We start from the raw sequence: 26,539 nt of genomic DNA on the forward strand, positions 1-26,539 counted from the left end.
GCCTCTAACTACTGTTGTGTAGTCCTCGCCTTGTGTACAAGAGTGAGTCCTGTTGGAAATTCCACTGCCAACTGTGAAACAAGATGTTGTTCATGGGCCTTATCACAGGTACCAGCACGGTGTCTTGATACACTTTGATGGGGGGTTTTGACCCCTTTCTTGCAGAAATGCAACTTGGATTATCTCCCTCTCCCCAATCTGTCACCACCACCAAACCATCACTGATGCAGGGTGATGACCTCTTTGAAGGTCATCACCCTGCATCAGTGATGAGGTTATTACCTGGAAATGCTAACTCTGTGTCAGATAAACAACTCTTCAGTGGTGAAAATTTTCTCATTAGTAAAGATGATATCTGTGTTTGTTCGCATACTGCCAGAATAGTGCCTTTGATTTTATCACCCTCTGTTGCATAAGTTGTGGTGTTAGGTTCCAACCTCCTGAAGTGCTATTACGGCTGCACAGTTCTTATAATCTTCCCATGTTAAACTGTACAGCTAGACAATTGTACGGTTTAACTCTCTCTCTACTGATAAACAAGCGAATATTGGTTGCGCAGTGCCACTAATGGAACCAGGCTTATGCAATTCTGTGGGAAGCGTACAGGTGTGTGCAAAAGTTGTAACAGTATTTATGGTGAGACTGTGTATACACAGATTTGATCACCTAGGCTGATTCTGAGACAAGAACCAAGCTGATGGGTAAAGTTTGTTGTTAGGTGGAAAAATGGTGATATAACAGACATTCCACAGACCTGTGGAATGTCTGTTATGTCTGTCATTCTACTCCTCATGTACTCAAAGAAAATTTTGAGTACATGAGGAGTAGAAGGAGAACATAGGGTCACCTCTGGAAGTTGTGTAACAACTATGTTCTTTGCTTAGAGAGTGGTGAATGAATGGAATGGATTGGCAGAGGTGGTTGTGTGCACCTGAATGGTGAATAAATTTAAGGAGAATGTCCAGTTTGCAAATAATGTAAAATTATGGAACAATAATTAATAAAAGTGGTTATGGAGGACAGTTTGAGCACAAGATAAAGCTGCAAGTGGTGTAATGTGACAAAGTATAAGGTCATATTCTTTGGATGCTAAAATATTACCTACTGTGTACTCTATTGATGGAACTGGAATACAAAAAAAATGAATGAGACCACTGATGGAGGAGCAATAATGGACAGGGATTTGAATTTTAGAGGGTAATTTATTGCAAAATAGTTTCGAGGATCACTTGGATCCTCGAAACATCCTTCTTTCTACTTGAAGGTGTAGAAAGAAGGATGTTATCTTTGACACATCCACATCTGGACTGTTGTGCACAGATTTGGTCACTCAGGTTTCTCTGGGATGTGAAGGGATTGGAAAGTAGGTGACCAAAATGGTGATTGTGAAGTATTCCCTGTGAGTATAGATTGAAGATTTGTGAGCTACAAAGTTCATTGTTAGCTGGGAAAATGGTGATATGATAGACATAAGTTACTAAAAGGATTTTATAGAGTAGACGACAGGACAGAATAAGGGATAATTCCCACAAGTTGTGTAAGAATGTGGTTAATTTTTTTTATTTTTTTTCTCCTTGGAGAATGGAATGAGGTTTCTAAGATATCTGTAGGTTTCCGCTGGTATTGTAAATAATGGTTAGTCTGGGCTTCCTGCATTAAGTCTTTAGATTCCATGGATTCTAAATTCAAAATGCTACATTATATAGGTAAATGGCACATTGTACACACGTAAATCAGCAGTTAGAATTTAAGCATGTACATGAAAATGGTTTGATGTAAAATTAGGTGTAAGACAAGAATACATGTTATCCCTAATGTTATTCATCTATATGAATCACATTATGAAAGAAAATGGTATTAAACCTCAGTTTGGTTAAAAACAAAACAGTTGATCAAAGACTAGAGTTTACAGATATGAGCTGTGAGAAAAATTAGTGGAAATGAACAGTGGCAGAATCATGTTAAGATATTAGAGAGACCTTTACATGTTAGCATTCAATAATGTGAGAGAGCAAAGTAAATCTAAGGTAATATACGATCACTTAAACAGAATGAGAGATCAAAGGTTGGCAGGTGTTTGATGCCATGAAAAAAAAACAGAAGATGACCAAGATCTAGGTTGATTTTTGCAGTTAATAGTGCCTTTAAAAACTCGGATGTAAGATTGAAGACCTGACAGAGAATAGATTAATTGATAGGAAATTTGTTGATAGAAATCTAGTAAAAATGAAAACGTAATTATATAATATCTTAATTATGAACTTAATTAATCATTTGTGGTTAACCATATAATATATAATAATGTTTTTGATATATAAAAATATTCATATATAAACATAAAATCTTCATTCCTTTGTAACTAAATAATTTAAAAGTTCCAGTATAGTGTATAATTTTCATTGTCATTAAAATTAAATTAGTATATTTTACTATAGGAAAAAAGAGAGAGAATGAAAGTCAAAGAAATAGACCGCACTGCCAATATTGCTTGGTCTCCTGCGACACATCATCCCATCTATTTAGTTGCTGGTACTGCTGCTCAGCAGTTAGATGCTACATTCAGGTAATGTTTTTTTTTTCCCCAACATCTATTTGTGTGCGTGTGTGTGTGTGTGTGTGTTATGTGCCATCCAGTCGTTTTCGACTTTTGGTGATCCTGTGAACAAAGGCTTTCCATCCCACTCAGCCTCTTGTCCTTTCTTTCAGTAATTGTAAGTTTAAGTTGGTAAGTTCTTTTATGTTGTCTGTCCAATTTTTTTGTGGTCATCCTCTTCTCATTCCCTCAAACTTCCCCAACATAACTGCCTTTTCCAAATATGCTTTGGAACGAATAAGCTCCAGGGCCCTTAAAGTAAGGATCATAAATGTGAGGCTATTGCTAGATTGTCACAACATTTTTTAAAATTTTATTTATTTATCCTGGTGAAGTTAAAGCCATCAGGCCTTCTCTTCCACACCACAGAAACATTAAATACAGATAAAAGTAGAAAATTACAAATTAATATAATACTTCTAACATATTAAAAGATAATTCAATTTAAGATAACGTTAGGTTATATGAGTGATGAAAAAACAGTAGGTCTATTCAGCTTGTTACCTAAATGCAGAAAAGAAAAAAATGGAAATACAATAATCATCATCAAATTCCTGACATGTACCCTCAAGGGGTGTACAGGATATGATAGTACTACATGAAAAATTTACATCATTACTAACTTCCTATCTACAATTTTCCTCCAAATCAGTCTGTTACATGTCAAGACTCCAACATTACCAGATCTTATATTTATATCCTCTAAGGCACTTTGTACCCTATCCATCCTTGCAGACACCCTCACCACATGCCTCTCTGGCTGAGTCAATCAGGGTTTTCTTCAAGTCTTGCCACTGAATCTCAAAAAACAATTTCCTATATCATTAATGTACTCTGGTTTCCAAAAACTAAGGACGAACTACATTTTTACCTCTATATGAAAAAATTTTGAGACTACAGCAAATGTGGACATCAATTTATTACCAGCATGCTAAGAAATTGTATTACACCAAAAATGTGTTATAAATTTCATACAAATTAAATTGAAATACGTTTTTTTGGCAAAAGTTACAAATTTCCTAAGGACAAAGTTATGGAATTAATGTACAGTGCTGACAGAAAACTATGCAGAGAGACATTTCAGTATGAAATATGTCCACTCTGAACTACAATGCAGTCCTCATGAACTCCTGAGGCAACCTGGCCCACTTCTTCAGAGCAAGGATAATGGCTTGTTTATTTTCTGCAGGGAAATTTTGAGCAGCATTACATCCCAAACGTGTTCTATAGGGTTGAGATCTGGGATATCATGCTGGGCACTTGATTCAGTTTATATCCTCAGTCTCCAAAAGTATCTCCACTGCTTGTGTGATGTGGTGTGGCATTGTCATCCATAAAAATGAATTCTTTGCCTACAGCATTACGGAACAACCGAACATGACATTGAAGAACTTCGTTGCAATATTGTTCACCAGTCATAATTCTTTTTTCCAGCACTTGTAGCTCAGTGCATCCATTAAACATAATGTCTCCCCATACCATGACCTTGCACTGCTGCATTTATCCCTTTCAAGAACACTCATAATGGTAAGCAGTATCACTTTCATGCCAGATCAGATGTTGTCTAGAATCGGAGGAAAGACTAAAACAACTCATCTCTGAAGATTACATTAGCCCATTGGTGTCTTGTCCAATTTTTAGGATACAAAACCACTGAAAATGTACTCTATGATGAGCTGTGGATAAAGGGATGCACACTTCACAGGCCTTTGGGTGTATAGGCCTACTTGTTGCTGATGTCTTGCTACAGTTTGTCAAGATATCCACATACCTGTGCTTGAATGGAGCTGACATGCAAGCTGACCTGCTATGATGGTGTCAATTATGTTTTGCTGTTATAACCAGAAATCTGTCTTATTCTCCATGGTTGATTGAGGGCAACCTTTTAGCAAACTTCTGGAATGCATTCCATTAGATTGAAATGCTGTCCTGAGCATGGATACAATGCTATGTGAGATTCCAAACTCTGTGGCCTCCTTCAAGCTTTCCACTGATTCCTCCCTGCATAAAATCATCTAGTAATGTCTTTGAGACATTACAAGACATCCAAGTTTGCTACTTTATTCCTTCATGAAAAGAGCTTCTTTCAAACACAGTTCACTTAGCATAGTCTTTTGCCTTTATTCTGTTGAGTGCTACCATACGACTCCTTTGTATGTGATTCGAAAATTTGAATGTGTACCTTCCTTCCACTCAAAATCGTTAATTATACAAATTGCCACAAGGTGATTCATATGAATTTGCAGTTTTAATCTTCAGAAATAGTGTTCATCCTTAGGTTTTGGACATCAGCTTACAAATTAGCAACAGAGGATTATGTACTGATCCCCGTGGCACACCATTAGTCACCTGCCTTCTCCTGGACTCAGCTCTTTCATAAATCATTCTTTGCTATTTGCCCATCAGCAATCCTCTAACCCAAATCACCAGCTTCATATCTGTCCCCATTTACTCTAATTTATGCAACTGCACTCCATGTGGAATCCTGTCAAATGCCTTCAAACTCCTGTTGAGTAGCCATTTCCTTTATCCAACCCATTTGTCACTTTTATTATTTAAAAAAAAAAAAAAAAGTAAGCCAATTATTAAGGCAAAACCTCATTGTCCCTTATGAAGTATCATATACTTTTGCACTCATTCCTGAATTCTTTCTTTTCTCCAATATCTTAACCACCTAAGATACTGATTGGCTTGTGAATCAATGTGTCTGTTTTGCCCTCTTTCCATTCCAGTAGCATCTTCCTGGTACTGAAGCTTAAATTAAACAGTTTGGTCACTCAGTTTTGTTCTTTGGAGAACTCTACATAAGTGCTCTGTCTTTTTCATTACAATTTGACCATTCTCTTCATTTTCCATGGTTTTATGCTTAGTCACTCATGCTGCATGCAACATCAACCTTTTCATTTATTAAGGTTGCATTTTTGCATTTTCACTCATTTTGTCTTTTAACTAACTGCTATTATTCTTCTTACTCTCCTCACACTTTTGGCATTTGCTTTCGAAAGATTTAAGATAAACCCACTCACCAGTTCTTTTTTCTTAAGTCTGTCATTCTACAAGGTGCATACATTTCATACATGGTCACAGTTAAACTCTCATGGATATAATAATGCAGAAAGAATGAGTCAAGTATCATTAAATACTTAAGAACACTTCCCTGGAAGCTCATTTCAAGGTTCACAGAATTCCTTTACCCTTCATGTTTTTCTGATCTCACATTGCTTGATGCCTTTGTTTGGGAGTATGTTGAAGAAATGGGTATTCCACCATGACCTGCCTTCAAACCTTGATGAACTAAGGGATAAAATTACATGATATGTCCAGCAGATGTCCCAACCCTTGTTCTCCAAGATGACAGAGAACCTTCGTATGCACTATGAAACCAGACTTGAAATTCAAGATGTCCATTTCAAGCATGTTATCTACCATTGTTAATGCTTTATTCGACCAAGATTCCGCCGATAGTTGTGGATATCTTGAGGTATAAACATTTATTTCTTTAAGAACTTTTATTGCTAAAAGACCATAAGATATAATGATAAAATATACAAAGAGCCAACAAGTTTCACTAGCCACTGTCTAGCATTTTCAAGGCTGTACCGGTGTGAGAACAAATGCATCAAGTTACATGTAAAACATACACTTTAGTAACTGCTAGGCGTTGCATTTGATAATTCGTGTTTGATGGTGTGCATGTGTTCGAATGCTTAAGTCAGAATCCGGTACATGACCACGTGTTGTGTAGTTTTTTGCATATTGTAGTTCTGTTAAACTGAGAGAAATGATGAGATTTTTCCATATATCTTTAAGAATAGTACCTTGATTTCTATTTAAATTATTGCCTGTGCATAGCACCACAGCTGCTTCTTTGAAAGTTCTGTGTCTGTAGTCATTCTCGATGTAAGGCATAGAACTGTTTTTCCAATCTATAACGTGATTTGATGTTGAGAAATGAACTAAACCAGATGTGATGATTCTATTGTGATTGACATCCCCCACATGTTCCTTCTGTCTTATTTCAAACTTCTAGAAGTCTGACCAATGTAAGAAAGGCCACACATGCATGGAATTTCATATACTCCAGGAAATTTGAAGAAAGGTACCTCATCCTCCACATAATTTGGGTGATCTTAATCACCCAAATTATGTGGAGGATGTCAATCACAATAGAATCATCACATCTGGTTTAGCTCATAATTTATATTTACTCATAGTAAATAAACCCCATTTACTCCATAACATATATAATTATTCAGTACTTTTTTTTTGCGGCATACTGTATATTTGTATATAGGAATATGTATAAATAAATAGATATCAAATTAAAATTGTACAAATATTTATGCTCCAACTTCACTCAGATGACAAAAAATTTATGCAAAACTAGATGAATCTTTAAATTACAGTAAAGAATTTTATCTAATTATTGTGGGCAGCTTATATGAAAATAAGTGAAAACAATAACGTAAATTCAATAAAAAAAAGTTTAGATTGGGAAGAGAAAGATTTGTGGAATTCATTGAAGAGAACTGATCATTATTTATAAACTTATCATCATCAGACCTTCATGGATCCCAAAGACTCATTGTGGGTCTTTGCTGCTTCTTCCCTTCCCACTGTGCTTATTTCTGCATCATGTTACATTTGTGAGGAGGAAATACCTTTATGAATTTCTCATTTGATATCTCAACTATATCAAATGTCCTGAGTGGTTATTTTTGCCATTTTCACCAGTGAATATCATCCATAATCATTCTTTCTTCTACTAGCCATATATGAAAAGAACTTGTATTTCTTATGGCCTTGTTAGTTGACTGATGTTCACACTGCCTTTTTGCTGACCTAAACAAGTCACCTTTCTTGCCCTCTTTGTAATCCTTATGCAACTGATTGTCACTCATCTTTGTTACCTTTTGATTCCATATTGTATGCCTAACATCTTCAGTCATCAATTTTACACTTAGCTTATTTAGCCTCCTTACCTTCTGAATACATTCAGATCTGGGTGTTTGTCATAATTACTAGCCTTATAGTTCCATGTATATATATCCCTTTCTCACATGGCTGGCCACCACCCAAGTGATCACTTCATGGTTACTTTTACCAATTGGAGGAAGATTTAGCATCTCATTTATATCTTCTCATGAGATGATCAAAAAGATCCTTAGGAACTCACTGTTGCATACAGGTTAAGGTAACTGTTTCTCAAAAACTAGAAATTTATTCTCTTTGCCCCCTGATGTTTATATCACTATAATTAAAATTTATATCATCATCATCATCATCAAATTCCTGCCATGTACCCTCAATGGGTGTACAGGATATGATAGTACTGCATGAAACATTTACATCATTACTAACTTCCTATCTACAATTTTCCTCCAAATCAGTCTGTTACTTGTCAAGACTCCAACATTACCAGATCTTATATTTCTATCGTCTACGGCACTATGTACTATATCAATCCACCTATATCTTGGTCTTCCTCTGGGTCGTTTTCCTGCCAACCTGGCAGAGAACACTTGTTTTGCTAATCTTTCCTCGCCCATTCTGTTTAAGTGACCATACCACCTGAGATTAGCTCTGTTAACACATTCCTGGATACTGACAATGTCAAGTTCTTTCCTAATATCCTCATTTTTAATATGATATTGCCGTTGATGCAATCTGTTCACACCTCTAATCTTTCTCAGGACTCTCATATCTGCGGTCTCTAGTCTTTGGTCAAGTGTTTTACTTCTGACCCAGCTCTCAGATCCATAAGTTAAAACTGGTTTGAACACTGTCTTGTATACAGCTAGTTTAGTGTTCCGACTAATTTCTCTCTTATTCCATATGAATTTATTCAATTGACTTCCTACTATACCAGCTTTATTGATTCTGTTGTCTATTTCCATATTTAATTTACCATCTTTACTAAAAATCGTGCCTAAGTAGGTGAAATGTTTTACTTGTTCCACAGGTTCTCCGTTCACAATGCAGTTGACATTTTCAACGATTCTGCCTATTTTCATTGTCTTTGTCTTTTTATTGCTGACCTTCATACCATATCTATTACAACAGTTATTCAATTTAGTCAAGAAATCTTGCAGACTCATAGCGGATTTATTTAGAAGTATAACATCGTCCGCATAAAGCAAAGAACTTACATTCACACTTCCAATTTTGATATCATGTTTAATACCACTTTCCTTCATAATGTGATCCATATAGATAATGAATAATAGAGGGGATAATGTACATCCTTGTCTCACACGAGATTTAACATTAAACCATCTTCCTGTACTTCAATTCTAACTGCTGACTTACAACTCAAATAAAGACTAAGTATTGCTTGATATAATGCCCCATTGACACTATATAACTGTAGTGTATTGAATAGCTTCTCTCTTGGCACCCTGTCATATGCCTTTTCCAGATTGACATAACCTAAATACAGATCTTTGTTATATTCCCATGCTTTCTCAACTATTTGTCGTAAAGTGAAGATCTCATCCTGACAGCCTCTATTTGACCTGAATCCAGCTTGTTCTTCCCCAAGCTTTTCTTCCACAATTCTTCTCAACCATTTCTCAAGTATACTTGCATATTAAAACAATAAGGGATTTTTATCCCTTTAACTTATACTTGCATATATTTTACCAGGAACACTCAATAGGGATATACCTCTGTAATTCTCACATTCAGTTTTATTTCCCTTTATATATATAAGTACTATGAGAGCTCTACTCCAATCATCGGGAATTCTTCCCTCTGTCCAGGCTTTCTGAACTGTGCAGTGCAGCTACTGTAAGACTTTTATTCCTCCATACTTCAGCATTTCTGGTCGAATATCATCTACTCCTGCTGCCTTTCCACATTTTAAGCCTTAGATGGTTTTTCTACTTCAAGTATGGATATGTATTCCTGACTGCATGCCTGGTCAGTGTTTTTTTTTTATCACTGTGCTATCACCTCTTGTTTCATTTAGCAATTTCTCGAAGTAATTACTCTGAACTCCAAGGATATCTTTTTCTCCAGTTTCATGTCAGCTTTATCATCTCTAACTCCTTTTACAACACTCTTTCCTCCATTTCTAAGATTCTTCAACAACCTCCAAAATATTTTGCCATCTCATTGATATTTATTTTCTATGTTCTTGCCAAAGTCCTCCCATGACTTTTGTTTAGCTAGTTTTACACACTGTTTAGCTTTCTTACATTTGTCTCTGTATTCTCTAAGAGCACAAGCTGACTTATTTGCCAGGAACTTTAGATATGCTTTCTTCTTTTCCTTCACTGCCTCTTTAACTTCCTGTGTCCACCATGGAGTTCTAATTTTTCTATCCTTGCAGACAACTTCACCACATGCCTCTAGCTGAATCAATCAGGATTTTCTTCAAGGCTTGCCACTGAATCTCCAAGGTTTTGGTTCCTGTTCTCAAACTCTTTCATTTTTCCTTCAATAATTTTTGTGTATTTTAGTCTACAGTTCATATCTGAAAGCTGCTCAACTTTTATTCGCTTTAAAACTTTCTTACATGTCATTCTTTTCAATATGAAATTCAATTTTATCCTGCTCAAGACTAGATAGTGATCACTTCCAATTTCAAATCCTCTGTACACTCTGGTGTCCTGCACCAGGGAGAAAACATCACTATGAACAATAACATAGTCAATAAGACTTTTCTTATTCCTTGCCTCTTCTCTCCATGTGAATTTGTGCACATTTTTATGTTGGAACATGGTGTTAGTAATAACCAGTCCATGTCCTGAGCAGAAATCCAACAGGTATTTGCCATTATTATTAGCTTTGCTCTTTTCTCCAAATTTTCCTAAAACATTTTTGTATGGCTGACAATCACTTCCTACTCTGCTATTTAGAACCCCAACAAGGACCAACTTTTCCTTTTTCATTGTGTCAGTTGCTTTTTCTAAAGCCTCAAAAAATTCCTCCACTTCTACCTTAGTAGAACCTCTTGTTGGACCATAGGCACAAATAAGTCTCATTGTCCAATTCCCCATTCTGGTATTTGCCCAAATCACTCTGCTTGACACTGCCTGCCATTCAAGAAGATGAGCCTCGTATTTTGTGTTGAATACTATGGCTAATCCTTTTCCTTGATTGTCATTGCCTGAATATAACATTTTTTATTTATTGCTCAGAAAGATCTCACCAGTTTTTGTCTTTTTTGTTTCAGTCACCCCTATTATGTCATTCTGATACTTATCTAATTCCTCCGCTAGCTCCATTTCTTTGCCATTCAGGCTTCTTATGTTGATAGTTCTGATCTTTAACTCTGGTGATGTTGTTGGGGGTGTGTTTTCAGATTTGTTCTAGTAGCTGACTTTTCGCTGTTCACCCTGATTCCCTGGCCAAAAGAACAGGGGCCTAGTTTAACCGGGTGATGCCCCATCCAGCATGAAATTCTGTCATGTTCTAACATCATTTTATATTTTGGTTTAAGCCAATAAGAATACAATTTGGTTGGCTAAATCTGAAATTGCCATCCAATCCTCATTTGTTCAGTATCCAGGTAGATACCCAACAGGGCGCACCACTAGAAGGTGAGGATTGGACATTAGGTCAGAAGTCCTAGTTGGTTCTCTGCATTTCTTTAACGGCTATGTGGAAGTCTCCTCTCAGTTATACAGCTTTGACCCTTAAGCACCCCAATATTGATCTTATTAAGCTCAATATTTACTTGTTAATATTATCCTCTGACTATTGGTGGGGATCTTTGCTAATGGTTGTGGCAAGATATTCCCATCCCAGAGGAGAATATCCATCTTTTGTTCATATGAATTAGTCAAGAACTATAGTAAAGGTAGTATCAAGAATTGATACCCTGTCTGATCTTATTATGTTAAGATTATTATTCTTTAAAGTACAAAGGGCTTTTAATTCATAAATTGGAATATTAAATGTTGCCGATGACTTGAGAGTAGTGACTTAAAAACGTAATTTTATTTTTTCTGGAAAGATGTGAAATGTTACATTGCTGTGCAGAGTTCAATGAGGGAAGCACTTTGGAACGGTGGCAAATTTATAACCCTGGACTAAGATATTAAGGTCATCATTATCCTCTGTTAAAGCTTCAGGGTCTAGAATACTTGAAAGTTCAGTTCTAAAGTAGTAATTTCAAGAATTACATAAGGTTTTTTTTTTTTACTTTCTCAGTTGATTATTAACAAGGGAATGATTAGCTTTAATATAAATGTGCTTCTAAGGATTTAATAGTTTCTTTAATCATAGCAAAAATAGATCACATCGGTATTCCTGCACTTTAGAAAAAAAATTCAAGCCAGTAGTTTGATGCCATCTGTATGATATAACATAAATATAAGTGATAGGACGTAAATATAACTTTCCTAGTTTGGGCTTCTTGGCTGCAACTTCATCCAGTTATTTTAATATAATTAAACTGTCAACAAACATATTTGTGTATTGCAATACAATGAAAAATTCAAATACAGCACAATCAAAACTAATAGTGTAATAGTTTATAACCAGGCACCTCACAATAGATTTTACTGTAGTTATGTGTGTTTACATATCTCAGTGTATGTTTTATCTTCCACTGATGCCGCTTAGTCTTGATTAGCCATCCAATTGGATGAAAACTTATCAAATATTTTCTACTTGGTATCCATGTTTTGTTCAGTGTGTATGCATGTCATGGCTGCTTCATTGATTAATGTAAAGAAAGAGTCAAGTAATCTATTGATTTACTTTATTCAATTATATACTGTGTAAGAAGAAATTTATTATTATGGTGATTTGCAGAGCAAGCAGTGGTGCTCCCATTGAATGTAAATAAAACAGATATTAGTAGTTATAAGTTTCATCTAGGTAAGTCCAAAATAACACAAGATGAAAAAAAAATCGAATCTTGATTTGATATTGCATGCCATTTTCATTTTCTTAATTGTGTTATATACATAAGATAACTGCTGAATTTTTTTTTTTAGCAGTTTCAAATGCCTAATTTTCTTTTAAAAGTTGTGTTATTAAAGTAGATATATTTAAGTATTTTTCTTTTCTTTTTGCTAATGAACATAAAATTGTAATTGATTTCTAGAATTGCCAACCTGATTGACCAAGTAGTCACACTACTTATTTGCTCTGTGATGAACAAGCTGTTATTTCAATATCTGCCATAGGTATTATTGTTTGTTGATGTGCTTAGGCAGAAGATGAATATCACCACTAATCCACTTGTTGTTTATTGAAGGCCTGAAATGGCTTGTAAAAGTTCCATGTTTCTACAGTTCTCTAAAGCACAGTTTTCAATTATATAAAAAGTAAATTAAAAAAATGATAACAAAATAAAAATTAAATGTCTTAACCCACCCATGGTACTAATATCTATAAACTTACCAATCTTTCATGATTGGGAGTCACATTCAAAAAAAGTTAATTTACTTTTTTAACATATTTCAGTGGGTATTGTGGAGTTTTTTTTTTTTTTTAAGCATTGGTTCTTAAAATTACATTTTACCTAGTTCTTATATATACTGTATAAACTTATTTAGTTATCACAGATTACCAGCACATTACTTCATATGAGGATATGTTAATTTTCTAACGTCTTATGAAGATTTCATATTTATTTCTCACAGTACAACTGCAGCAGTTGAGATCTATGCTCTCAATCTTACTGAACCAGGATTGGATATGGGTCTTAAAGGAGTTGTGGTATCTGATTTCAGGTATTAATATTTATTCTACAATTTAGCTTTCTCTAATTGTTTAATTAAATACGAAAAATCATTTATATATATATACAGTAGCGAACAAATTGATCCGAAAAAGATAAATTTTTGTCAAGTTTTTGTTTCGGTTTTAGTTCACTATTTTGGCTGTGTGCTGCGTATTTTAACTCTCCACGATGTTTATTAACCGTTAACATACGAAGACGTCTGTGACAAGTCGTTTGTTTATTGCACCATAATTGATTTTGACCTATCGTAGCCGTTACGAAGTTCGCATCAATTTCAAACGATTTAGGGTGTTAGGCAGTGATTATATATGCATATAAACTCTATTCGCTAGTTAGTTTGTGTTGCAATTTATTATCATCCTTAATATGTCTGCAAATATTTATATATTAGCCGAAAGCGGAGAGGACAGTTTGGATAAAAACAGCGAGACAAATTTATGTCATCAAAGTGTTGGCATTTTTGACTTGTCAAGTGACAATAGCGACAGTAGCAGTGGAAGTTCGGTTCGAGGCAATCTTCATAAATGTTTGTTACTGATATCGTGTAGTAGCGATGATTCTGATGTAACAGAAAATGAATGGAATTGGCAAGAAAAGGAAAATATTCCTATTATAAAACCATTTACGGAAATTCCCGGTGTCAATGCAATTGCTTTGCTAAGATTTTAGTGCAATTCTGACACCTTTTTCTGTTTTGAAACAAATACTTTGTGGTGATTTCATTGACATGATAGTTACAGAAACTAATAGATATGCGGCTCAAACAATAAATGAGGAAATTACTAAAAAGATTGAAGAATGGTATCCAATAACAAGTGACAAATTGCAGGCATATTTTGCATTATGTATAATTATGTCACAGGTAAAAAAATGTAATATAGATATGTATTGGTCAAAGAGGGCTGTTGTCGAGACACCCATATATTCAAAAATTCATCATCATCATCAAATTCCTGCAATGTACCCTCAACGGGTGTACAGGATATGACAGCACTACATGAAAAAATTACATCATTACTAACTTCCTATCTACAATTTTCCTCCAAATCAGTCTGTTACTTGTCAAGACTCCAACATTATCAGATCTTATATTTCTATCGTCTAAGGCACTTTGTACCATATCAATCCACCTATATCTTGGTCTTCCTCTGGGTCGTTTTCCTGCCAACCTGGCAGAGAACACTTGTTTTGCTAATCTTTCCTCTCCCATTCTATTTAAGTGACCATACCACCTGAGATTAGCTCTGCTAACGCATTCCTGGATACTGACAATGTCAAGTTCTTTCCTAATATCCTCATTTTTAATATGATATTGCCATTGATGCCATCTGTTCACGCCTCTAATCTTTCTCAGGACTCTCATATCTGCGGTCTCTAGTCTTTGGTCAAGTGTTTTACTTCTGACCCAGCTCTCAGATCCATAAGTTAAAACTGGTTTGAACACTGTCTTGTATACAGCTAATTTAGTGTTCCGACTAATTTCTCTCTAATTCCATATGAATTTATTCAATTGACTTCCCACCATACCAGCTTTGCTGATTCTATTGTCTATTTCTATATTTAATTTACCATCTTCAGTAAAATTCGTGCCTAAGTAGCTGAAATGTTTTACTTGTTCCACAGGTTCTCCATTCACAACACAGTTGACATTTTCAATGATTCTGCCTATTTTCATTGTCTTTGCCTTTTTATTGCTGACCTTCATACCATATCTATTACAACAGCTATTCAATTTAGTCAGAGAATCTTGTAGACTTGTAGCGGATTTATTTAGAAGTATAACATCATCCACATAAAGCAAAGAGCAGACATTAACATCTCCAATTTTAATATCATGTTTAATACCACTTTCCTTCATGATGTGATCCATATAGATAATGAATAACAGAGGGGATAATGTACATCCTTGTCTCACACCAGATTTAACATTAAACCATCTTCCTGTACTTCAATTCTAACTGCTGACTTACAACTCAAATAAAGACTAAGTATTGCTTGATATAATGCCCCATTGACACTATATAACTGCAGCGTATTGAATAGCTTCTCTCTTGGCACCTTGTCATATGCCTTTTCCAAATCGACAAAACTTAAATACAGATCTTTGTTATATTCCTATGATTTCTCGACTATTTGTCGTAAAGTGAAGATCTGATCCTGACAGCCTCTATTTGGCCTGAATCCAGCTTGTTCTTCACCAAGCTTTTCTTCCACAATTCTTCTCAACCGTTTCTCAAGTATACTTGCATAGATCTTGCCAGGAACACTCAGTAGGGAAATACCTCTGTAATTCTCACATTCAGTTTTATTTCCCTTTTTATATATGGGTACTATGAGAGCTCTACTCCAATCATCGGGAATTCGTCCCTCTGTCCAGGCTTTCTGAACTATGCAGTGCAGCCACTGTAAGACTCTTATACTACCATACTTCAGCATTTCTGGTCGAATATCATCTACTCCTGCTGCCTTTCCACATTTCAAGCCTTTGACTTTTTCTACTTCAAGTATGGATATGTATTCCTGACTGCATGCCTGGTCAGTGTTTTTTATCACTGTGCTGTCATCACTGCTTGTTTCATTTAGCAGTTTTTCAAAGTAATTACTCCATACTTCAAGGATATCTTTTTCTCCTGTTTTCATGTCACCTTTATCATCTCTAACTCCTTTTACAGCACTCTTTCCTCCATTCCTAAGCTTCTTCAACAATCTCCAGAATATTTTGCCACCTTCTTGATATTTATTTTCTATATTCTTGCCAAAGTCCTCCCATGACTTTTGTTTAGCTAGTTTTATATACTGTTTAGCTTTCTTACATTTGTCTGTGTATTCTGTAAGAGTAAAAGCTGACTTATTTGCCAGGAACTTTTGATATGCTTTCTTCTTTTCCTTCACTGCCTCTTTAACTTCCTGTGTCCACCAGGGAGTTCTGATTTTTTTATCCTTGCACACAACCTCACCACATGCCTCTCTGGCAGAATCAATCAATGTTTTCTTCAGAGTATGCCACTGAATCTCCAAGGTTTGATTCCTGTTCTCAAACTCTTTCATTTTCCTTTCAATAATCTTTCTGTATTTTAGTCTACAGTTCACATCTGAGAGCTGCTCAACTTTTATTCGCTTTAAAACTTTCTTACATGTTATTCTTTTCAATATGAAATTCAATTTTATCCTGCTCAAGACTAAATAGTGATCACTTCCAATTTCAAATCCTCTGTACACTCTGGTGTCCTGCACCAGGGAGAAAACATCACCGTCAACAATAACATAGTCAATGAGACTTTTCTTATTCCTAGCCTCTTCTCTCCATGTGAATTTGTGCACATTTTTATGTTGGAACATGGTGTTAGTAATAACCAGTCCATGTCCTGAGCAGAAATTCAACAGATATTTGCATTATTATTAGCTTTGGTCTTTTCTCCAAATTTTCCCAAAATATTTTTGTATGTCTCACAATCATTTCCTACTCTGCTATTTAGATCCCCAACAAGGACCAACTTTTCCTTTTTCGTTGTGTCAGTTGCTTTTTCTAAAGCCTCAAAAAAATTCCTTCACTTCTACCTTAGTAGAACCTTCTGTGGGACCATAGGCACAAATAAGTCTCATTGTCCAGTTCCCCATTCTCATATTTGCCCACATTACTCTACTTGAGACTGACTGCCATTCAAGAAGATTAGCCTCGTATTTTGTGTTGAATACTATGGCTACTCCTTCTTTTCCTTGATTGTCATTGCCTGAATATAACATTTTGTATTTATTGCTCAGAAAGATCTCACCATTTTTGTTCTTTTTTGTTTCAGTCACCCCTATTATGTCGATCTGGTACTTATCTAATTCCTCAGCTAGCTCCATTTCTTTGCCATTCAGGCTTCTTATGTTGATAGTACCGATCTTTAACTCTGGTGATGTTGAGTTGGGGTTTGTTTTCAGATTTGTTCCAGTAGCTGACTTTTCGCTGTTCGCCCTGGTTCCCTGGCGAAAACAACGGGGGCCTTGTTTAACCGGGCTACGCCCCAGCCGGCATGAAATTTTGTCATGTTGTACCATCATTTTTTTATTTTGGTTTAACCAATAAGAATACAATTTGGTCGGCTAAATCCCAAATTGCCAGCCTATCCTCGTTCGTTCAGTATCAAAGTAGATACCCAACAGGGTGCACCACGAGAAGGTGATTTATTTACCTTTGTAAATGCTTCTCGGCTATATCTCATTTTCTCCATTTCGTGGATAATGAAACAATAAAGAAAGACGACAAAATATGTAAAGTGCGAAATATAGTCGACTACCTGAATAATAAGTTTCAGCAATTATATACACCAGAGAAAAATGTAGTAATTGACAAATCCCTTATGAAATATATAGGTTGACTAAATTGTGTACAGTTCATTGCTAGTAAATGAGTAGTAAATGAGTACAATTTGGGATAAAATTTTACAAGCTATATGAATCGGACTCTGGATATTGTTCAAAGTTCAAAATTTTTAAAGGAAAGGATAAAATTCCGGGAAGCGATAAACCTGCATCTCAAAATGTCGTCATGGAGTTGGCCGAACCTATTTTAGGAAAAGGATATACGTTATTCTTAGATAGTTGGTATTCATCACCAGAATTATTTTATTTCTTAAGAAAAAATAGTACAAATGTTGTGGGGGCAGTTAGAAAAAATCGCAAGAATATGCCTAAGAAATTGATGACACATAAAATAAAAAAAAGCGGAATCAAAAACTTCATCTTGTCGAGGGATTTTGTCATTACGTTGCCGCGATAAGAAGGATGTGTACATGATGATAAGCGCAAAGCATTCAAAAGAAGAAATGGTAGATACTGGAAAAGTAAGGAGAAGTAAGAGGGGGCGATGAAGAAAAAATAATAAAACCTAAATGTGTTCTCGAATACAATTGTGGAATGGGCGGTGTCGATAGACAAGACCAACTACTTGCTTGTTTTCCAATTATGCGAAAATGCATCAAAGGTTACAAGAAAATATTTTTCTATTTGATGGATATTGCTATTTACAATGCTTATGTTTTATATTCCATGTTTCCCAATACATCAAAACTAACAATAGTCAACTTCCGTTTGAACGTAGCAGAAGATATGTTGTCAAATATATTTTTACCTAATTATAGTACCCGTGGACGTTTATCGCAAAAGGACTGCCCAATTAGACTGTAGGCAAAAAATTGGGCATATTTCCCTGAACATATACCCCTTACTGATAAAAAGCAACATCCAGCAAAGAGATGCCATGTATGTGCTAAGCATAATGTAAGAAGTGAAACTATATGGCAATGTAAAAAATGTTTGATACCGTTACATTTAGCTAAGTGCTTTGAAAAGTATCTTACCTTGCAAAATTATTAATATTCTTTATAATATGGTAACAATTAACGAATTAAATAAATAGTAGTTTTATCTGTTCCAACTTTAAAAATAATTTATATGTCATAGGGTTAATAGTGTTGTGCATTTTAATAGTTTAAAACAAGTTGACATTTGTAGTGTTTTATTCATTTTGTGTAGCTATAAAATGGATACATCTCCAAGGAAGCATTCAAAAATCCGTACTCTTTCTCAGCATACATCTCTGACTCAAAGACAAATTACCATTGAGTGTTGTGTTGATTTGGGTACTCTTAATGCAATTTTAAGCAAGTTTAGAGAAACAAGTACCTTTTCTCCTGACAAAAGAAAATTATGGGCACAAAAGGAAAACTACACTTACTAGGGAAAAGCAAAATGAATCAACATTGTCTGCTGTTGACTTAAATACAGATTTGTCAGCTAGTGGGATTAATGTTTCCCACATGACAGATGAGAGCCATTTCATCTGAGAATATGAGGTCAGAGCCATTTCTTTGTCCAAGTATCCTATGTTCACAAATCAGCAGCTGAGAAGACTTCTCTCACCCACCTTCAACAAGCTCTGAACACCCAACTAAAAAGATGTTCTGGGGTTGTTTTACACATACAGACCAGGATCACTTGTCTATTGATGGTATGATGGAAAGTGACCAATACATAAAAATATTGGAGAAAAAAGTGGTTCCGCAGATCTAGAAAGACAAAGAACTCCTCTTCCGAAACAGTCTTGTTCCATGACACTTCAAAAAAGTGAAAAAGAGTTCCTCAAAAATTATATCCAATTGCTTTAGTGGCCAGGTAACTCTCCTGACATTAACTCAAAAGAAAATTTGTGAGATATAGTGAAAAAGAGAATTGGAAAATTAAATTGTGATACAAAGGATAACTTAATACAATCCATTATAAAGGTATGGTTTTGAGATGCAGAAATATGAAATATGTGTTCTATATTGGTAGAGTCCATGCCTAAGCAAATTAATGAACAGAGGAGCAGATGTAAATTATTAGGTAAAGTTGGAGTTTAATTTTTATATTTATTTTCTTGCAAAGTTAAAATTTTTCTTTAAAATGTGAGTGTTTGGATTAATTTCTTTGCTACTGTACAATATGCTAGCCACTATTTTTGTGTCCTTGGGACCTGCAGAAATTCAGATAATTTGATTGAATAAGAACTAGATAGAGTAGTGTCTGCTAATAATATTCTTTATTAGCCTAGGCAGTGCTTATGTAATTAATGAATGCTTTGGATCCTTTAATTTTCCATTACCATTGAGTAAAATATAATCATTTTCAATTAGTCAAAGTTGTATTTTTTTTTTTTTTTTTTTTTTTTTTTTAAAGGGAGGTGTGGGAATAGTTTCTGGGTAAGTAAACTGCACATTTCTTTGAATGATTATACATGATATTTGAATTCATAATATTCTGTGTTATGCTCTGTACACTCTGGTGTCCTGCACCAGGGAGAAAACATCACTATCAACAATAACATAGTCAATGAGACTTTTCTTATTCCTAGCCTCTTCTCTCCATGTGAATTTGTGCACATTTTTATGTTGGAACATGGTGTTAGTAATAACCAGTCCATGTCCTGAGCAGAAATCCAACAGATATTTGCCATTATTATTAGCTTTGCTCTTTTCTCCAAATTTTCCCAAAATATTTTTGTATGTCTCACAATCATTTCCTACTCTACTATTTAGATCCCCAACAAGGACCAACTTTTCCTTTTTCATTGTGTCAGTTGCTTTTTCTAAAGCCTCAAAAAATTCCTCCACTTCTACCTTAGTAGAACCTTCTGTGGGACCATAGGCACAAATAAGTCTCATTGTCCAGTTCCCCATTCTGATATTTGCCCACATCACTCTACTTCACACTGCCTGCCATTCAAGAAGATTAACCTCGTATTTTGTGTTGAATACTATGGCTACTCCTTCTTTTCCTTGATTGTCATTGCCTTGAATATAACATTTTACATTTATTGCTCAGAAAGATCTCACCTGTTTTTGTCTTTTTTGTTTCAGTCACCCCTATTATGTCGATCTGGTACTTATCTAATTCTTCAGCTAGCTCCGTTTCTTTGCCATTCAGACTTCTTATGTTGATAGCACTGATCTTTAACTCTGGTGATGTTGAGTTTGGGTGTGCTTTCAGATTTGTTCCAGTAGCTGACTTTTCGCTGTTCACCCTGGTTCCCTGATGAAAACAACAAGGGCCTTATTTAACTGGGCAATGCCCCAGCCGGCATGACATTTTGTCATGTTGTACCATTATTTTCTATATTGGTTTAACCAATTGAAATACAATTTGGTCGATTAAATCCCAAATTGCCAGCCCATCCTCGTTCGTTCAGTATCTTGGTAGATACCCAACAGGGTGCACAACGAGAAGGTGAGGATTGGACATTAGGTCAGAAGCCCTGGTCGGTTTTCCACATTCCTTTAAAGGCTATGTGGATGTCTCCTCTCAGTTATACAGCTTTGACCCTTAAGCACCCCCAGTAATAACTTGAATGAATTAAAGGTAAAATATTTCATACTGAAAGTAACAGTACATTATCAGTGTAGAACAAACAGTTAAAGGAATGCAATACAAAGTACAGAACAGTCAGTGGATTACCAATTAAATTGTTGCCACATGCCAGAAGATTCATATTAATAAAATATTATTAAATAATTCTTAAAAACTGTTTCATTGATGGTTGCATAAGATTAGAATCTCCCAAGCTTTTGGGAGAGAGAGACAATCATTTCGATTCAAATTCGTCTGATGTAAAAGGGCTTCGCAACTTTCTTTAAAAAGGTGTTCATATTTAAACATGCATCTGCCTGTCTTCTCTATGGAGAAGACAAGCTTTATCCCACTGGATATTATTCTTAGTGTCAATGCTATGTATCTTGTACAGAAGGGAGGTTACTTTTCTCTCATAGTCAGTCTTATCCATGATCACTACAGCTTTTCCTTTATCAGCTTTTGAAATAGATATTTCACTATTTTTTCTTAATGAAGTTAGCACATGGATTTCACCACTCGATAAATTATATAGCGGTGACTTGCTTTTAAAAAGTGAGGCAGCAACTTCAAATCGTAGTTTATTAGCATCTTTGCTAGAAAGTCTTGACAGATTACGTTTCATATTATGCAAAAAATCAAGATAAGGGATGCGTTTAGGTATTACGTCAAAATCAAGGCATTGGATAAGACTGACTGTGAAGAAAAATAACTAGCCTTCTACAAGATACCTACACCTATCAAGAAATCAATCATAATCCTACAAATTCGCAAATTAAACAATTTTGCTGGATGAAGTTATCAGTTGGGATCAAAACACCGTGGATAAACTGCACACTCATTTTGGAAGAACTCCTCACTTATATGACCTCCCAAAAATCCATAAAGAAAGTTATCCAGTAAGATCCATCATGAATTGTATTGACTCTCCCACTTTATTAAGTTGCTAAGCTTTTGTCACGTTCATTAACTGCCCTTACTGGACATTCTAGATCATTGATCAAAAATTCTACACATTTTCTTGAACAAATAAAGGATGTTCAAATCAAAAACTTGTTAGTCAGTTTTGGTATTGCTTCCCTTTTTACCAATATTCCATTAGTTGACACTATCAACTTACTATATGATGATTACCCTCCAGATATTGCAAAGATTTTTGAATTTGTTATACATTCAGGATATTTCAGCTGGAAAAAACAAGATCTACAAACAAGTTGAAGGTACTATCATGGGTAGCCCTCTGTCTCCACCTTTGGCAAACTATTTTTTGAAACATCTGGAAGACACCTTGTTTTCATCCATTCATCCCCAACCCTCTCTTTGGTTTCGTTATGTCGATGATGTCTTTGCTATTTGGACACATACTGAAGAGGAACTTACAGCATTCCTACAACAGATAAATAGCCTTCACCCACGCATTCATTTTACCATGGAAAAAGAAAAGTCTGGTAGTTTACCATTCTTGGACATTCTCTGGTACTTTTTCGATAAGCGTCTGTCGAAATCATACCTTTACTGGCAGATACATTCATCAAAAGTCTGCTCATCACACCTCTCAAAAAATTGGCATTATCAAATCTTTAATTAATAGAGCCCGTAAAGTGTGCTCCTCCTCATTAAGCCTACAACAAGAACTTTTCATTATAAAAAAGTTAATGGAATCTAATGGTTACAACCCTAATCAAATCCAGCAGATAATTGACTTCTAGGACACAGGAAGTTAAAAGGCAGTGAAGGAAAAGAAGAAAGCATATCAAAAGTTCCTGTCAAATAAGTCAGCTTGTGCTCTTAGAGAATATAGAGACAAATGCAAGAATGCTAAACACTGTGTAAAACTAGCTAAACAAAAGCCATGGGAGGACTTCGGCAAGAATATAGAAAATAAATATCAAGAAGGTGGCAACATATTCTGGAGGTTGTTAAAGAAGCTTAGGAATGGAGGAAAGAGTGCTGTAAAAGGAGTTAGAGATGATAAAGGTGACATGAAAGAGGTAGAAAAAGATATCCTTGCAGTATGGAGTAATTACTTTGAAAAACTGCTAAATGAAACAAGCAGTGATGACAGCACAGTGATAAAAAACACTGACCAGGCATGCAGTCAGGAATACATATCCAATACTTGAACTAGAAAAAGCTATCAAAGGCTTGAAATGTGGAAAGGCAGCAGGAGTAGATGATATTCGACCAGAAATGCTGAAGTATGGTGGTATAAGAGTCTTACAGTAGCTGCACTGCATAGTTCAGAATGCCTGGACAGAGGGACGAATTCCTGATGATTGGAGTAGAGCTCTCATAGTACCCATGTATAAAAAGGGAAATAAAACTGAATGTGAGAATTACAGAGGTATTTCCCTACTGAGTGTTCCTGGTAAGATATATGCAAGTATACTTGAGAAACAGTTGAGAAGAATTGTGGAAGAAAAGCTTGGTGAAGAACAAGCTGGATTCAGGCCAAATAGAAGCTGTCAGGATCAGATCTTCAGTTTGCGACAAATAGTCGAGAAAGCATGGGAATATAACAAAGATCTGTATTTAAGTTTTGTCGATTTGGAAAAGGCATATGACAAGATGCCAAGAGAGAAGCTATTCAATAAGCTGCAGTTATATGGTGTCAATGGGGCATTATATCAAGCAATACTTAGTCTTTATTTGAGTTGTAAGTCAGCAGTTAGACTTACAACTCAAATCCGCATAAAGCTCTCTGCTTTATGCGGATGATGTTATACTTCTAAATAAATCCGCTACAAGTCTGCAAGATTCTCTTACTAAATTGAATAGCTGTTGTAATAGATATGGTATGAAGGTCAGCAATAAAAAGACGAAGACAATGAAAATAGGCAGAATCATTGAAAATGTCAACTGTTGTGAACGGAGAACCTGTGGAACAAGTAAAACATTTCAGCTACTTAGGTACGATTTTTAGTGAAGATGGTAAATTAAATATGGAAATAAACAGAATCAATAAAGCTGGTATAGTAGGAAGTCAATTGAATAAATTCATATGGAATAAGAGAGAAATTAGTCGGAACACTAAATTAGCTGTATACAAGACAGTGTTCAAACCAGTTTTAACTTATGGATCTGAGAGCTGGGTCAGAAGTAAAACACTTGACCAAAGACTAGAGACTGCAGATATGAGAGTCCTGAGAAAGATTATAGGCATCAACAGATGGCATCAATGGCAATATCATATTAAAAACGAGGATATTAGGAAAGAACTTGACATTGTCAGCATCCAGGAATGCGAAATCTCAGGTGGTATGGTCACATAAACAGAATGGGCGAAGAAAGATTAACAAAACAAGTGTTCTCTGCCAGGTTGGCAGGAAAACGACCCAGAAGAAGACCAAGATATAGGTGGATTGATATCTATCATCTAAGGTACAAAGTGCCTTAGATGATAGAAATATAAGATCTGATAATGTTGGAGTCTTGACAAGTAACAGACTGATTTGGAGGAAAATTGTAGATAGGAAGTTAGTAATGATGTAATTTTTTTCATTTAGTACTATCATATCCAGTACATGGCAGGAATTTGATGATGATGATGTTCCAGCACCTCAAGATTCTTCAACAGACTGCAGAGTTCTAACTCCTTATGTTTCAGTCATCTCAGAACCTATTGGCAGAATTTTGAAGAAGTATCATCTTATTCCCACATATTTTCCTATTAACAACATTTGTCACTTGTTGCCATCTACAAAAGACAAACTGGCACCTCTATCATTAGCTGGTGTTTACCAGATACCATGTGAATGTAATTTATCATACTTTGGACAAATAGGTCATTCTGTGGAAAAAAGAATGAAGGAACATTAGTATTATATTGAATACATGAAACCTCATAAGTCTGGTCTAGCACAACATAGCATTGACACTAAACATAATATCCAGTGGGATAAAGCTTGTCTTCTCCACAGATGCATGTTTAAATATGAATGCCTTTTTAAAGAAAGTTGCGAAGAGCTTTAACATCGGACGAATTTGAATCGAAATGACTATCTTTCTCTCTCTCTCTCCCCCAAAAGTTTTGGAGATTCTCATCTTATGCAACCATTAATGAAATAATTTTTAAGAATTATTTAATAATATTTTATTAATATTAATCTGTCACGTGGCAACAATTTAATTGGTAATCCACTGACTGTTCTGTACTTTGTATTCCATTCTTTTAACTCTTTGTTCTACACTGATGATGTACTGTTACTTTCAGTACGAAATATTTGTACCTTTAATTCATTTAAATTATTACTGTTTGTTGTATACGTGTTAAGTTAATTTTAATTATACCTCTAAAGAATAGTATATGATAACCAAAGAAGTGTTTTGCAAAGTTAATTTTTTTGAAAGATTGTGTATTATCTCTTCATGCACATTATCTCTTCATGCACATTATGGAATTCTGATAGTTGGTCTAGCAAGCAAGGAGTGGGTTTAATGAAACCTCTTTACTCTTTACTTTGGGTACATAAACAACTAGCAAGATATTCATAACTTGCAGAGAAGATACACCAAATAAAAATATACAGTCCAGAAATTTTTGTGTCAGGTAACAAATCACTTTAGTGTGAACTCCATGGGGAATGACTGATATCAGTGATGATGAATTGAAGGCCACTATTGGATCAGATTCAAGCCAGGCATGCCTGGTTACTTGTAGAAATGATATGATGGTATGAATGATGCTACTAATATTCATTCGCATTGACTTGATGGGTGTACACATATAATCTTGTGGAATTGTGTAGAACCATCTGCATAAATTCACAATCAATCAATCATCAACTTCTATGCGGCATTCCCATGGCTGGACTATTTCGGCCTTCCAACCCAAACATGTGCACCAAGCTTATTACCAAAGTAATCCTCACCGGCATGAATACGTACATTCCACACAACACTCTGAACTGCCACTTCCCTAATGAAACCTTAGTTCTCCAAAAGATGTGCCAATGCTGTTGAGATGAAACACCAGACATACTACAACTGGCTGAAATCAAGAACCTCATCCTCCCTCAAAAGCTTACACCGAAGCCCTTAATAGATGCAAAAAAACAATCAATGCTTCCAAAACAGAGTTTGAAAGAACAAAAAGCAGGAAACTAGCAGCCTGTCCAAACGGCAGCCGAGCCTTTTGGTCTCTTGCCAAAGCAATTGGCTGCAACTTCTGTCCAACACTATTCCCACCCCTATCACTCCCTGATGGCTCTACTGTCTCATCACCCACAGAAAAAGCCAATCTTCTGGCCTCGTACTTTGCTTCAAATGCATGCATAACTGACGATGGTAAATGTCCTCCAACCATTCCAGACACCCAACATACAATGCCCCCTATATCCTTTTGCCAGGATGAAATCAGAAAAATACTGTCCCAG

General features: G+C 35.4%; 1 protein-coding gene across 3 annotated transcripts in view; it reads left to right on the forward strand.

Moving 5' to 3' along the window:
- Sec31 (COPII coat complex component secretory 31) overlaps positions 1-26,539 on the forward strand; it is a 486,555-nt gene that overhangs the window by 176,001 nt on the left and 284,015 nt on the right. For all 3 annotated transcript variants that reach the window (XM_090403344.1, XM_090403343.1, XM_090403345.1), the window contains exons 2-3: positions 2,436-2,563; positions 13,195-13,284. In XM_090403344.1, coding sequence (XP_090259470.1) covers positions 2,451-2,563; positions 13,195-13,284 — 203 coding nt within the window. In that variant the 5' untranslated portion in view covers positions 2,436-2,450. The remainder of the gene's footprint in view (positions 1-2,435; positions 2,564-13,194; positions 13,285-26,539) is intronic.

This window comes from Typopeltis vanoorti, chromosome 14 (genome assembly GCF_054136105.1).
Source record: "Typopeltis vanoorti isolate ZY-2024b chromosome 14, IOZ_Tvanoo_1.0, whole genome shotgun sequence".
In the NCBI taxonomy this organism is placed as follows: domain Eukaryota; kingdom Metazoa; phylum Arthropoda; class Arachnida; order Uropygi; family Thelyphonidae; genus Typopeltis; species Typopeltis vanoorti.